At 54.1% G+C, this 12,762-nt stretch overlaps 1 protein-coding gene across 2 annotated transcripts; it reads right to left on the bottom strand.

Moving 5' to 3' along the window:
* Nucleotides 1-1,538: 1,538 nt before the first annotated feature.
* Nucleotides 1,539-12,662, bottom strand: TBC1D20 (TBC1 domain family member 20). 2 transcript variants are annotated; one of them, XM_040079817.2, is made up of 8 exons: nucleotides 12,526-12,662; nucleotides 9,522-9,707; nucleotides 8,412-8,495; nucleotides 6,769-6,955; nucleotides 5,879-5,980; nucleotides 4,850-4,991; nucleotides 3,999-4,186; nucleotides 1,539-3,865 (listed from the first exon to the last, which is right to left on the bottom strand). In XM_040079817.2, the coding sequence occupies exons 1-8, from the start codon at nucleotides 12,566-12,568 to the stop codon at nucleotides 3,592-3,594; spliced, it is 1,206 nt and encodes a 401-aa protein (XP_039935751.1). In that variant the 5' UTR covers nucleotides 12,569-12,662; the 3' UTR covers nucleotides 1,539-3,591. The 2 variants fall into 2 exon arrangements, with proteins under 2 accessions (XP_039935751.1, XP_039935749.1); XM_040079815.2 differs by lacking the exon at nucleotides 12,526-12,662 and adding an exon at nucleotides 10,466-10,641.
* Nucleotides 12,663-12,762: the final 100 nt, after the last annotated feature.

Here is a 12,762-nt window from a genome sequence, read left to right as displayed (position 1 = left end):
CCTCACGGCTCTGGCTCCTTCTTTGCTGCCTCACTCCTCCCAGGGGAATTTGGGGTTCCCAGGGCTATGTGAGGTCCCTAAGGAGATGTGGGATTCCCAACGGCCAGCATCCAGCTCCTAGGCACATCAGTCCCCACCTCGAGTCCCGGTTCCTACGGGCTCTCCTGCAGCGGGGAGGTTCACCCTCATCAGTCAGTGTGGGCTGGGCGTCCCTGCGAGCAGTGTGAGCATGTGCACGTATGTGCACGTATGTGCTGTGCATACGCAGCCCCTCGCCCCACCCGTGTGTGTGTGTCTGTGCGGGCAATCCCGGCACCGCCCCCGCCTCCCTTCAGCCGGGGGGAGGGTAATCGGTGGCGAGAACCGGAGAGGGGGGGAACCGGAGAGGGAGGGAACCGGGGGTGCTAATCCAGACCCACAGGAGGGGCCGGGGGGGCCACGAGGTCACGCGCCACTTGCATCACACCCAGACCCCCGCCCCCGTCTCGCCGCAGCTGTTGCCACGGCAACAAGAGGAGCCCCGAGCATCCCCGGGTACTGCCAGCCCCTCCTGCTGCCCCCGTGCTGCTGGGCACCGACCGGGCTGTCCCCGAGGGAGGGAGAAGCGCAGGGATCGCCCATGCCACGGTGACCCTCCAGGTCTGCAGGCTGCACCCACGGGAGAGTGCCCAGCACTACTCGAGGCCTGGGCAGTACCACAGGGGCAGCGATGCTCCAGTGTGGTGCCACTGCACCCCCCTGCAATGGGATTCGTCTCTGTGTAGGGGCACTGCTGGGAGCAGGGGAATCCATGGTGCAGCCACAGTCAGAGCTCATTGGCTATCATCACTGCCCCCTGACCTTACCAAAGGTCAGGGCCACACGGGGCTCCTGTCCAGTGTCCAACGTGGCCCACACAGGCACATCCACACACTGCCACTGGCCTGGTTCTGAGTCACATGTGGTAGTGGCCTCCTGGCTACCCCAAAGGTGCCACATACTTCCTGCCATCACTCCTCCTTCCCCCTTGAGTGTCCCTCCCAAAGGGCTCCAAGCACTGTGGAGAAAATGGCTCCTGGAGAAGCCACAGGGCAATTAAAAATAGCCAACACGGCTGCCAGCCTTGAGCCATCCAGCCAAACCCACTTCCAGCCTGGCGAAGGGCGGCTGCATCACCCCAGCTCAGCAGAGCGTGCCCTGGGAATTGGGCACCATGCCCGGGATCTCCTCCTGCAGCCAGGCACCCGGCCTGGGGTACAGGGCAGGCCAGGAGGTCAGACTATTTCCAGTCCCACGCTGCTGATGGGGGGACACCATCACCGTGAGAGCCAGCAGCACACACAAGGCCTGGCCTTGGCCCAGAGGGAGGCAGATGGATGGAGAACAGTGACCGGGGCACGCACATACCCTTTGGCTCTGCTCCTGCTCCTCTTCCCACGGGGCTGCTGGCTGTGAGGCTACACTGAGCTGGCCTGACCACTGCAGGGAAGGTGCCAGTTCTGGGCCACAGGGTGCCACAAGAGCAGATCTGGCAGCCCCGGCCTGGGGAGGGCAGGAAGTGTGTTTAGTAACTGTTTATTTTACAGTTTTAGGGTTTGTAGAAACCTGCATTTACAGGGGGTGTGTAAGTCTTTGTACAGAGTAACTGAAGCACCCGCCGCCACAGTTTCCTCCCAGGCCCTTTTCCCCGCCCTGGGGACAACGCAAGAACTAAAGTGCATCATGGCCAGGGAACAGAGGGGCTGCAGGGACTCCTCCTGGAGGGCTCCAGCCATCCCCTCCCTCAGGGTACTGTAGAGAGCGGTCCTGGGCCCTCCAGCAGCATTCCCAGGTCACCACACTCTCCTGCACCAACGGTTTCTAAAGTGCTAAGTGACCCGGCCCCCAGTCCTGCTCTGTTGCTCTGGGGGTGCCAAGAGGCCAGGAATGGGCTCTGCCTTCAGCCACACTGAGAGGAGCCCCCCAAGCAGCCCCAGGTCTCTCCAAGGGCACTGGCACCATTGAGGAGAGGAGGGAACAGGTCTTGCTGCCTGCCTGTACAAGGGCAGTTTCATGCACTCCACATTTCACCTGCAGAGGCAAAGGGAACTCGTGGTCAGAGATTCATGGGAATACAAGTCAGGAATGACAACTTCCCACCTGCCCTCTGGCCAGAAAGGCACAGCCCTTCCATGAGCAAGGGCCCATGGGGCAAACCAGAACATACCCAAGGCCGTTATGGACCAAGAGGGGGGGGTGTGGGGGTGCTGAGCTTTACAGGGCATGACTTTCCTTCTCTATCCCAAAATCTCTTCAACCAACACCTCCTTTTCAGGTGTGCAGCCCCTGGGCATGGCACAGATGGCTTTGGGCACAACAGAGCAATGATGGGGCAGCGGGAGGGAGCCGTGAGGGTCAGGTAAGGGCACTTGAGGGAGAATTAGCAGCTTGGGGGAGAGGTAGAGGCATAGAGTGTCTATTGGCTTTGTCTCAGTGGGACACTGAGTTGCTGCTTAGCTTGGAGGGCAGGGAGTGCTGGGACTGCCAACGGGATTGGTGGGAAGATGAAAGCTATGCAGGGGTCAGAGTGGCCTTTCTGGGAAACCCATTGTGTTATTTCCAGAGGAAATGCTGAAGCCTGACTAGCTCATGGGTGAGGTTTTTGACACATTTCGTAGTGCAACAACTTCTGTCCTATGCAAAGTGTTTCACAAGGTGGAAAAAGCCCTTCTGCATGTGGGCACTTTAGTGTCCACTTCCAGAGCTATTAAAGAAGTCTGCAATGGGTGTTGACAGTGTCACTGAGACTGGTGGTAGCATAACCTGGGACATGACAGCACATGCCTTCAGCAGGGTGACTGCACTTGTGCCTCACTTCTCTGACCCCAGATATGGTCACGGTACTGCCAACACAGCAGTGGCAGTGCCTGAGAGCTGAGGGGAGCTAAGGTCTGCTCCTGGCCCCTGCAAACAGATCAGGCTGCAAAGATGGGGAAGCAAAGAGACAGAAAGTGTTACACACTGAAGAGAAGCTCACAGCTTTGTGCTGGCTGGGATGTGGGAAAGGTTTGGCTCTGCTCAGAGGGTGCCCACAGGACAGGGAAGAGCTGGAGCACCGGCAAAGCTGAAGGCAGAACGCAGGGCACACTGGAGCAATGAAGAGCCGAAAGGCTGCGCTGTTCCTCAGGAGTGCAACAGCCCTCCACCCTCACACACGCAAGCACCCAAAACAGACCCTGTTGGACACTTTCCTTCAGGCGAGGATCTGCTCTCACTCCCACTAGTTTTCCCCAATGGAGAATACAGGATCATCTGGGCACAGCCCACACATGGCTCTCCCTTTGTACAGTCACCTGAGCACAGCCTGAACAGCCAAACTTGTCCATACCTCTGGTTCCTCAGGGGACAGCAGGAGTGCCTGTCTGCTCACCCTTGCACAGGGAGAGGGGAATAAGGTGAGCATGGTGCGGGGAACCGTCCTGCTGGGCTGGTTCCCTCAGTCTCTGTCACAAAGGCCAAAAGCGTTACTGGACGCAGTAAGAATAAAAAATAATCTTCAGAGAGGTCATTTCTGGACACGTCCATCATCAAACATCAGCCCTTCCTGCTGGGGATGGATGGACTCCTCCGGCTTCAGGGGAAAAACTGCAGTTCAAACTTAGGTGCCCACTCCAGTGCGCTCCTCACCACAGCAAGGGCAGCTGCTCCCAGTGCCACCGTCAGCCCCATCACTGCCAGCTTGACAAAGCGGTTGGTCCGGGGCTTTGTCAAGATGGATTTTGTCCGTTCCTCCCCTCGGAGCCGCTCCTCCCCTCGGAGCCGGTCTCTGAAGCGCTGCCTCAACACAGTGTCTGGTCTCTGCTGCACTGATGCCAACTCAAAGTCCTTAAAAGTGGAAGCTGCAGTTCTGCAAGAGAAGGAAGACGTCAAGGAGTGTTGCCTGCTCACCTCTGGGACCAGCCTCTGGTCAGGAAGATCCCCACAGGGAGGTAAGACCTGGCAAGGGGATGTAGGGAACACATGAGCTGCCCAGCACTCACCGTTCCGCCTGAGCTGCCTGAGCTGCCTCCTTGGCAAGTTTGGAAGGTGGGAGCTGGACAAAAAGGTCCCCGGCTTTACTGATCAGAGACTCATAAGGAAGGTCCTGTGGGATCTGGGATAGGAGGTGGTGGACAGAGGCCATGTCACACTCGCAGTCCAGAACTTCCTGCTCCCGGTGCAGCACGATCTGCAGAGGAGTGAGAGAAGATCAGACAAGGAAGTGGGGACAACTCCTCAGCACATGATGGCACTTGTTTCAGAGCCAGAAGAAAAAAACCACTTTACTTCCAGCTGAAAGACCCTTTTCAAGAGGACATACTGCAGTGAAGCATTCTCTGGAGGAGAGATGCCAAACCCCTTCTAAGACTCTGAGGCCATTGAAAGTCTCTTTCAGGGTACTTAGGTCTGTCTGCTGAGCAGAGCCTGCTATTGGCAGGTCAGAGATGTGGGCACAACTTCACAGGGTTTGACTTCATTACTTGACCTCTGCAACAGGAGGATGGACAGGTGGATGCACAGTGCAGAGCTGTCCCCAGCCAGCCAACCATCCCAGTTTGTGACCAGAAGCAGGACCAGTACATGAAAGGAAATAAAAAGACTGTGTCATGCTGCTTCCTCAGCACTGAACTGGTACAGCCTGCACATTTGGACACCCTCAGGCTGCCCTGAGTTCCTTTGGATCCCACCTGATCTTTACCATCACCAAGGACATCAGTGACTGCATCTGCAGAAGAGGGCATGTCCCCATGCTGTGCACCAGCACTGGGTTTGCCAGCCTCCCTCTGCAGCCCCAAACCCCTACCACGTCCTGACAGCGGAGTTAATCCCTGACTATTCCATCAATACCTACCACAGCTGCAAAATAAATGGGCATCAGCGGGTGGCAAGCCAGGAAGAAGTCGTATAATCGCACAACGTGCCGGAAATCAGACAAAACGTGGCCAAACCAGGTGATCAGCCAGCTGAGAGCAAAGATGGTTCCCACCTCTGCACTACAGAGAGAAAGAGCCATTAGGTCAGCCTGGAAACAGGAATGAAATGCTCCCAAGCCACTCCTGTGCTGCACAGCCGTGCCTGGGGAAATAGAGCTGGTTGTCAGTGGAGCACTGAGCCCCCCAGAGCAGGAACTGCATCTCTGACACAAAAGAGCATTTATCCCCTATGCCACCCCACCCCCATGGCAAAATGCTGCCACTACTTGTGTCACATCCAGTGGGGGCCATAGCAGAGGGCAAATGCTGCTTTCAGGGGACCCTGAATGTGTGATGTACCATGGCACTGTCTGGTTTGCTGGCCTGAGGGCAACTGAAGTCCTGCAGCACAGACAGATGGTTGGGCTCCTTCCTACCCTGAGGGGTTACTAATTCTGGGAGTTAGCAATCAGGGTTGGTACCCAAAGACATTCTGGCTGTGAAAAAAGAGACACACCTGCCAAAAAAGGGCTCTGAACTGACTTTCCATTCACCTTCCTGCTTCTGATTTGATCTGCCCAGGAACATCTGTGTGTCCCTAATGCAAAACCTATGAATTATTCCCAGAACTAACAGCAAACTACAGCAAGATCCCACCAGCCACACAAGTGGTCACGTGAAGCAGTTGTAGCATTTGTACAACACTGTCCCCAAACCCCCAGCCCTTCCAATATAGACTGCAGACAAATGGGCTGAAGGTGGCACCATGCAAAACCCCTCCAGACAAGGCAGCACAGGTTTGAGCCTGCTCAGAAATGAGTGCCACATGGCTTTGGGGTGTCACCATCAGCTGTGGGACAGCTTCCTTCCCTGAGGAAGCCACTGTGGTGCGGGGGATGTGCTGGTGAAAACGGCCCTGTGAAACAGGCAGGGGAGAGCCAGGAGGCTCTAAGGGAACATTTACATACCTCTGCATGAAGTCATGCATCTCAGGGTTCACCTGGTCTATGATGTGCATCAGGTAATTTAAAATGTGCTTGGTATTATCCATCGTTGGGTCCATAAAATCCCTGAGGAAAGATTTAAAAGAAGCTTTTTTAAGCAACACCATCAGTGAGCTCTCCCTCCAGGGAGGCAGCAGAAGGTGAAGTACATGAAATAAACAGCCTTGCTGGCAGGATGGCTCCCAGCCCCAAGGAATTCTGTCTCTTTGGAGCAGCCTCCTTCCAGTTTGTCTGGGACACACAGGGCTGACCTGCACACAGAACCCAGGCCCAGACTGTCACACTGCTGTCAGCTGACACTTCTTATTTTGCTGCAGTGCACACAAGAACCACAAAGCCTTTCCAGCACTCAAAATCTGACTCCTGCCTGGGAGAGGAAAGATAATCCCTCCAAACCACACTCTCCAGCTGGAAGCTTGCTCTTATTTCAGTGCACAAACAGGAAAGACTCTTCCTGTGGGGTACAGGACACTGGTAGTACAGACCACACTGCCCAGGGCTATGCAAGGACAAATGGGAGGCAGGTGCTGAGCCAGCCCACAGGACCTGGAGAGGCCCTGACAGCCACACAACCATGGATAATGCATGTGTGTTGGCTTTTCCAGCTCCAAGAGATGCTACAAATTACCTGACAGCCTTCAATTATCCCTTCCCCAGGGCACAGTTCCCTGCAAAGCCATGTGCCGTTGTGTGGTCAGGCTGCTCTCAATCACCCCTCTGGGTATAGTCATGACAGGCAGCCGCTTTAACCCCAGGCTCTGCCTTCCCAGCTCCCCTTCCAGGCTGGCTCCACCTGCACAGGTGTCACCACAGCCTGAGGACACGCAGTTGGCTCCTCTCCTCGCACTGAGTACCTGAGATGATGCGTTGAGAGCTTCTCCACCAGTGCTGTGGCCAGCCTGTCCCCCACCACCAGGAGGAAGGTGACCACGATGTCATGGTATCCCTGGTAGTAGTGCAGCTGGGGGTTGCACTTGAGGACGTGGAGGATGATATCGATGAGCTCCTCCTGCAATCCTTCCCTCTGGTCATCTGGCATCCCTGTGGGAACAGCAGAGGTGGCACAGCTGTGTCACCTACCAGTGCCTGCTGAGGTGTGCAAGGAGAGCACCTGTGCATTTACTAACCTGCCTGATCCCAAGGGATGTGGTGCACAGGGGAGGGGGGTAAAACTGGCAGAAAAAACTATCCAAGTCCCTAATGCTGTCTCCCAAAACTGCAGGACCACCTGGGGAATCTGGCCAGTCGCTGAGAGGTTTAATCTTTAGATCTGCAGAACCCTTATCTGCAAGGAAGCTACTGTGGAGGGCGGGAGCAGAGTTTACAGACGTAAACTCTGTAAACTCTGTGCTGTGAGTGAAGAGAGAATTGTTCTGCATGTCCAGCACTGATGAGGACGTTTTAGTAATTTTTAATTTCCCAGGAGTTCTAGAAAAAAAAATTCAACAGGACCCACTTTCACAGAAAATATGCCAACTGCATCAGACTGTGAGGCCTCCACTGGCACAACTTCCTATCGGTCCCCAGCTAACAACATGTGTTTAGGGACAGGAAGTCACAGGAAAAACAGCCCTGCACAGCTGCAGCCAGTTTCTGGCAGTCCTTGTCAACAGATAAAACGCCCAAAGGCCAAGCAGAGAGTCCCAGCAGAGATCTTGCAATGACAAAGTTCTCCTTTTCCTCTGCTTCACTAATGTGGCTAAAAATAGGCAGGAGGCTGCCATTCAAGGGCAAAAAAATCCGTAGGAGCAGAGCCTCCAGGAATCAGGCCTGCACACAGCACCCACGTCTGCAAGAATCAGAGTGAATCAAGTGTTTATACAAAATAAAAGTAGCAGAAGGGGGAAGCAGATTCTGGCCAGAAATAATGACTGCTCTGCACAGAGAGCTGCTGGATTTAGTGTTTTATAAATAACACAAGGCACCAGCCTCCCATCAGAACTAAACAACTGCAAAACTGTTTTGCTTCTAAATGTTCTAAGTTCTGTTAAAATTGGTGCAAGAACCTGATTTTGAGACTGTTTCGTACCAGGGGCTGTTCTAAGCACAGACAAACCCACCCTCCCTGGCCCTGAGCTACACCATCGACTAAAATAAGCCAAAGCAAATGGCATGTTTCTCAAGCTTTCCATCTGTCCTAATCTCAACTGGTCCTGGTGCACAAGATCTGTGCAGGATACGTCCTCTCTCTGCTGCAATTGTCTGCCAGTAGCAGCCTCCTGGCAGAGGGGCTCAGTGGGGCAAGGAAAGTGGAATGTTGGAAGAGCCACATCAAAAACCATCTGTGCAGACAGCTGAAGGAAACTGATGGCTGCAGAAGGGCTTCACTGCAAGAAGCAGCTGCTGTGAGCTGACAAGGGAAAGGTTTTCTAGAAGTCAGGCCCTTGCAGTAATGGAGTGTCACCTTCTGCAGCCTCCCAGGGAGGTCTGAGCCAGGAGGAGCCCCATGGCATTGCTCTTGCCCCCGCAGAGTGGGAAGAGCAGAATCCCCCCTCACCTGGTGGGAAGCGGCGCAGGGATCGCCGCACATCCAGTAACACTTGCTGGTAATCCTTACTGTCCTCTCGCAGTTCCTTCCTTGCTAAGAAAAAGAGGAACAGGATTAACATGAAGCAGTGCAATGGTACTGGGAAGAGACTGAGGTGAGGGAGCCGGGAAGATCCCTGCTACATGTGGACAAAAAGCTCCACACACACCCTACTCCACTGTATGTCCCCTTTCTCACGTCACACCTCAGCCCTGTCCCTGCACTTTCACTGCCACACGCTCTGATACTAACAGAAAATGAGACAATTATTTCTTTAGACAACACATGTTAAAATGCTTAAACTGACAGCAGCACTCCCAGCACTATAAAAAAGAAACAATTCAGAGGAAAATATCACCCAGGGTTAGCCAAGACAGTTAAAACAGGAAAGTTCAGTGAGCCAGCAAATTCCTTCTATGCAGTCACGTAAAGTTAAAAGTTGTCTTCCAGCAGCTCTGGTCACCTCACATCACCCTAATGCCACCTGGCTCTTGACTGAGGGGATGCATGTTTCCAAACAACCGCAGAATTGGGAACAACAACAAAATCCGTCCTTGGTGGCTATAAAAGCTACAGCACCTAGAGCTCCTGCATTGCTAAGGTTTAAAAACCATGTGGGTACTTCAGCAGGAAGGTGGCTGTCCCTGTGCCTGTTCTGACCAAAAACAATGCATCCTTCACACAACAAACTGCTTTCTGGGAGAGACACCTGTGGAGAATTTTGGCCACACCAGGGCTAAGTACAGCCACCTCTTCATGGGAGCAAAACAAATCAAGTCTGATTCTTTCTGCTGCAGGTGAACTTACACATGTCAGCTAATGCTCAGGGCCACGCTGACTGCATCCGTAATGAACTGATTCCATGACTATCACTAGAAAACAACATACGCTGTTTTCAGAAGTCACGTGTTGTTTACATACAGCTCAGTACTGGTGCTGCAGCGTGTTCCCTTTGTACATGCATTTAGTGGGAAGTGCAACACACACAGGGAAAAGGCAGGTCAGAAAGCACGTCCCTACCCTGGTGACAAAGGTCATTGAGCCGTTCCCCCAAGCAGCTGAATCCAGGCTGCTCCCTACCTGGAAGAGGGGGCAGGTCGTCTGTATTAACACTGAGCAGCTTTGGCCACACTTTGGACCGGATCTCATCTGTGAGCAGCCCGCCCTCGCTGATCGCCATCCGCCTCAGCTTTGCCACGTCGATGGGGTCACTGTTCAGAGCCCGGTAAATCTCTGCCACTTTTCTTTTCTTCTTAACGTCAAAGTCTGCAAAAGGTCACAGAGATGTGAGCTGACAGGCAGTGCCAGCGCACAGTGGGAGCTAGCAAGAGCCTCTCGCAGCGATGTCACCCACGCGAGGGATGTGACATCGGACAGTGGTCACACCGTCAGGACACTGTGACTCTGGTGGTGACCCCTCCAGCTGAGTGTCCCCATTTCTGCAGGCTCAGCATTGGGAGCACCTCAAAGGGCACTCTCACTACCTCCCTATCAAAGCCAGGGGTACCACTGTGGGAAGCAAACACTGCTCCTCCTGACACCGGAGCCACCAGCAGTGCCCAGACGGAGCCCTTGGCTCCTGTCCTTCCCAATGGCTCATGGCTCCATCCAGGATCAAGACAGCCCTGTGAAGCCATCCTGAAATTCTCTGTTCTCTGATGCAGCTGCCAGCTCAGATGCCGTGTTTCCTAGGACCAGGACTTAGGAAAGTGTTCCAAAAAAGGTTAGGAAAGCGTTCCCAAAACTGTGGTCCTACCGACTCCCAGGTGTAGCCGTCCTAGGAAGAAGCCTAAGCATTTCCACTGACAGCAACAGACAAGAAAGGACGTAATTATACCAAGGTTAAAGAATCATAAGCACATTGACTTGTCCTACAACAAACACAAACCTGCCAGCCATCAGGACACACACAGCTGAGCCAGTAGGAAACAATTCCCGCTGTTTTGAGGAGCACAGGAACTCAGGGCAGGGAGGGAAGGGGGGTAACACACAAGGCACACAGTGCTCGGGTTAGACACACTTACAGGACACCAGAACGCTTCCCAGGGAGCGGAGAAGGTACACTACTTCACACCACATGGTGGAATTTGTCACCGCTGCCTCACGTGAGGAAAGAGAGAAGCAGCCGAGAGCCACTCGATATCCCACACTGGAGGAGTTCCCAGCAAGGAGGCTTTGCTGAGCAGCTGCGGGACTGGAATGCAGGATGAGGCCACAAACACTGCCTTTTCCTAAAGGCTTTTCCCATAGATGCAACAACCCTTGGGATCCAAACAGGATTCGTTCTCTGAGGGACGTGTCCAAATACAATTTGGGGTGGGAGGAATGAAAAGGATTTCGGTGGAGAAAGAGCTGTTTCCCAAGGCCGCGCCCTTCCAGCAGCGATAGGGGAGCTCGTTCCTGTGCCCACGTGGCACCTCAACCACCGCCCCGGCCCTGTTCCTGCGAGCTCCTGGCTGGAATTGCAGCTCTCAGCGAGGTCTGAAGGGAGCTGGCAGGTCGGCAGGCTGTTCACACACTCGGGCACTAAGTAGGTCGAGCAGTGAATGCTGTTCTGTGAAAAACGCTAATTACTTGTTTTAAAATTTTAAAAGTTTAATAGTAATAAAAATGGTTATAAAAATAGAATTAGAGTAACAAAAAATTGAACAATTAGGGTTAGGGCAATATGAGAAAAATAAAAACAAAGTAACAGATGTCTGAGTGCCTTCTCAAGCAAAAAAGCTCTGAAGAAGGACCCCCGTTCACAAAGGATTATCTCTTAAATGCAATAGCCTGTTGAATATTCATACATTTCATACATGATGCACAAATTTCATTCAAACAAAGAATTTTCTTTGGTTAGTGTTACTTCTTTTCTTTTAATCTTTATGGCCTCTTCAGGGCTGAGCAAGGCAAGAGAAGTTGGTCTTTTCTGATAAGGAAGTCATATTCTTTTTCTCTGAAAGATTTACGTTTTGTTGTGGCTGGTGTCTAAAAACTACATTTTAACTACAAAACTGTATTTACCATACTATCAAAATATTAATACAACATTACTAATCAATACAACATAATATACATAAGAAATATCTTGCGTAGAGCCATATAATATGCACTTTTCACATGTTCCTTCTCAAAGAGAAGTTTTAAAACACTGCTCGGGTCAAAACAAGCTGTAACAGCCTACGACAGAGCTCCACCTCCCTCCGAATTCCAAGTTCCTGGTAACATTAAATCTCCTATCGCTCACACAGTGTCTACAGTTTATTTCCTTTCTTGCCCCTTGTGCAGAGTTATCTGCACAACAGAAGCCAGCTCTGCTCAGCCGGTTCCCTATTCCCAGCCAGTTCCCTACCCCCAGCTGTTCCTGATCCCCTGCCACACGCACACACTGGGCTGTCACATACCGATGCCTCGGGAAGGAGGAGACAAAGTCTATGGGAGAAAGAACTGTTCACACACAAAGAACTTAAAAGGTGTAGTGGGAAGGAAGGAGCACATCTTGCGGCCTCCGCCTCTCAAACTTACTAATAAAGACCTCCACATTTACACTTTTTAAACATACAGGGGACAACAGCTGCGAGTATGACCAAACCCGGTGCATTTCAAAACATATTTTATACAACCACAAGACCTTAACTCGCAGGTTCACCCTTGGAAGAAGAGACAAAAACCCAAGGTGAGGGCGGTCTAAAACCCAGCCGGGTCCGTCGGTGCTTCTGCACCGCTGCAGGCACCGGGCACCGACACGCGGCCTCACCAGCTCTGGCGAGCCCGGCGCTGCCGCAGAGCCCTCGGTCACTGCCGGGGACCGCCCTCGGCCCCGGCTCGGCTCAGGAAGCATCAACCGCGCCCGGCTGATTTCTGTCCGCCAGAGCCCGCGGCGGCCGCAGAGCCGAGGGGTGTGCCGGACCCTTGGCTCGGTCCCGGGATCCCCGGCACCCCCGGTTCACCCGCCCGCTCCCGCCGGGCCGGCTTCAAGCGCAGCACCGGTGCCGCCCCGCCGCCAGGGGGCGCCGCCGCGCCCGCAGGGGGCGCTGCAGCCCCCGCCCCCTCAGCGGAACCACCGCCCCCCGCCCGCCGGGCCCGGCCCAGCCCGTACCGTGGCCGCCGACGCCGTTGCGCGACGGGCTCTGCCGGGCCATGTTCCCGGGCGTTGCGGCGCATTCCGGACCGGATAGCGGACGGGACCGGGCCAGGGTTCCGCGCTCCCCGTGCCGTCCGGTCCCGTCCGGCCCCCGCCCGCTCCCCCCGCCCGCCGGCGCGCGGGCGCGCGGGCGGGACGTTACGGCGCCGTAGTGCGCAGGCGCGACGCCGTTCGGCGGGTCACGCAGGGCTG

The sequence above is a fragment of the Hirundo rustica genome, chromosome 16 (assembly GCF_015227805.2).
Source record: "Hirundo rustica isolate bHirRus1 chromosome 16, bHirRus1.pri.v3, whole genome shotgun sequence".
NCBI classification, from domain to species: Eukaryota; Metazoa; Chordata; class Aves; order Passeriformes; family Hirundinidae; genus Hirundo; species Hirundo rustica.
Note: the sequence above shows the minus strand (reverse complement) of the source record. Positions and strands in the feature narration are given on the sequence as shown.

Excerpts from the sequence above, each read along its gene's own strand:
- TBC1D20 (XM_040079815.2), bottom strand. The coding sequence starts at position 10,520 with ATGTGGTGTGAAGTAGTGTACCTTCTCCGCTCCCTGGGAAGCGTTCTG. Across the intron at positions 8,496-9,521 it reads CGACCTGCCCCCTCTTCCAG|CAAGGAAGGAACTGCGAGAG; the intron begins GTAGGGAGCAGC and ends TCTTTTTCTTAG. Across the intron at positions 5,981-6,768 it reads CTCTCAACGCATCATCTCAG|GGATTTTATGGACCCAACGA; the intron begins GTACTCAGTGCG and ends ATCTTTCCTCAG.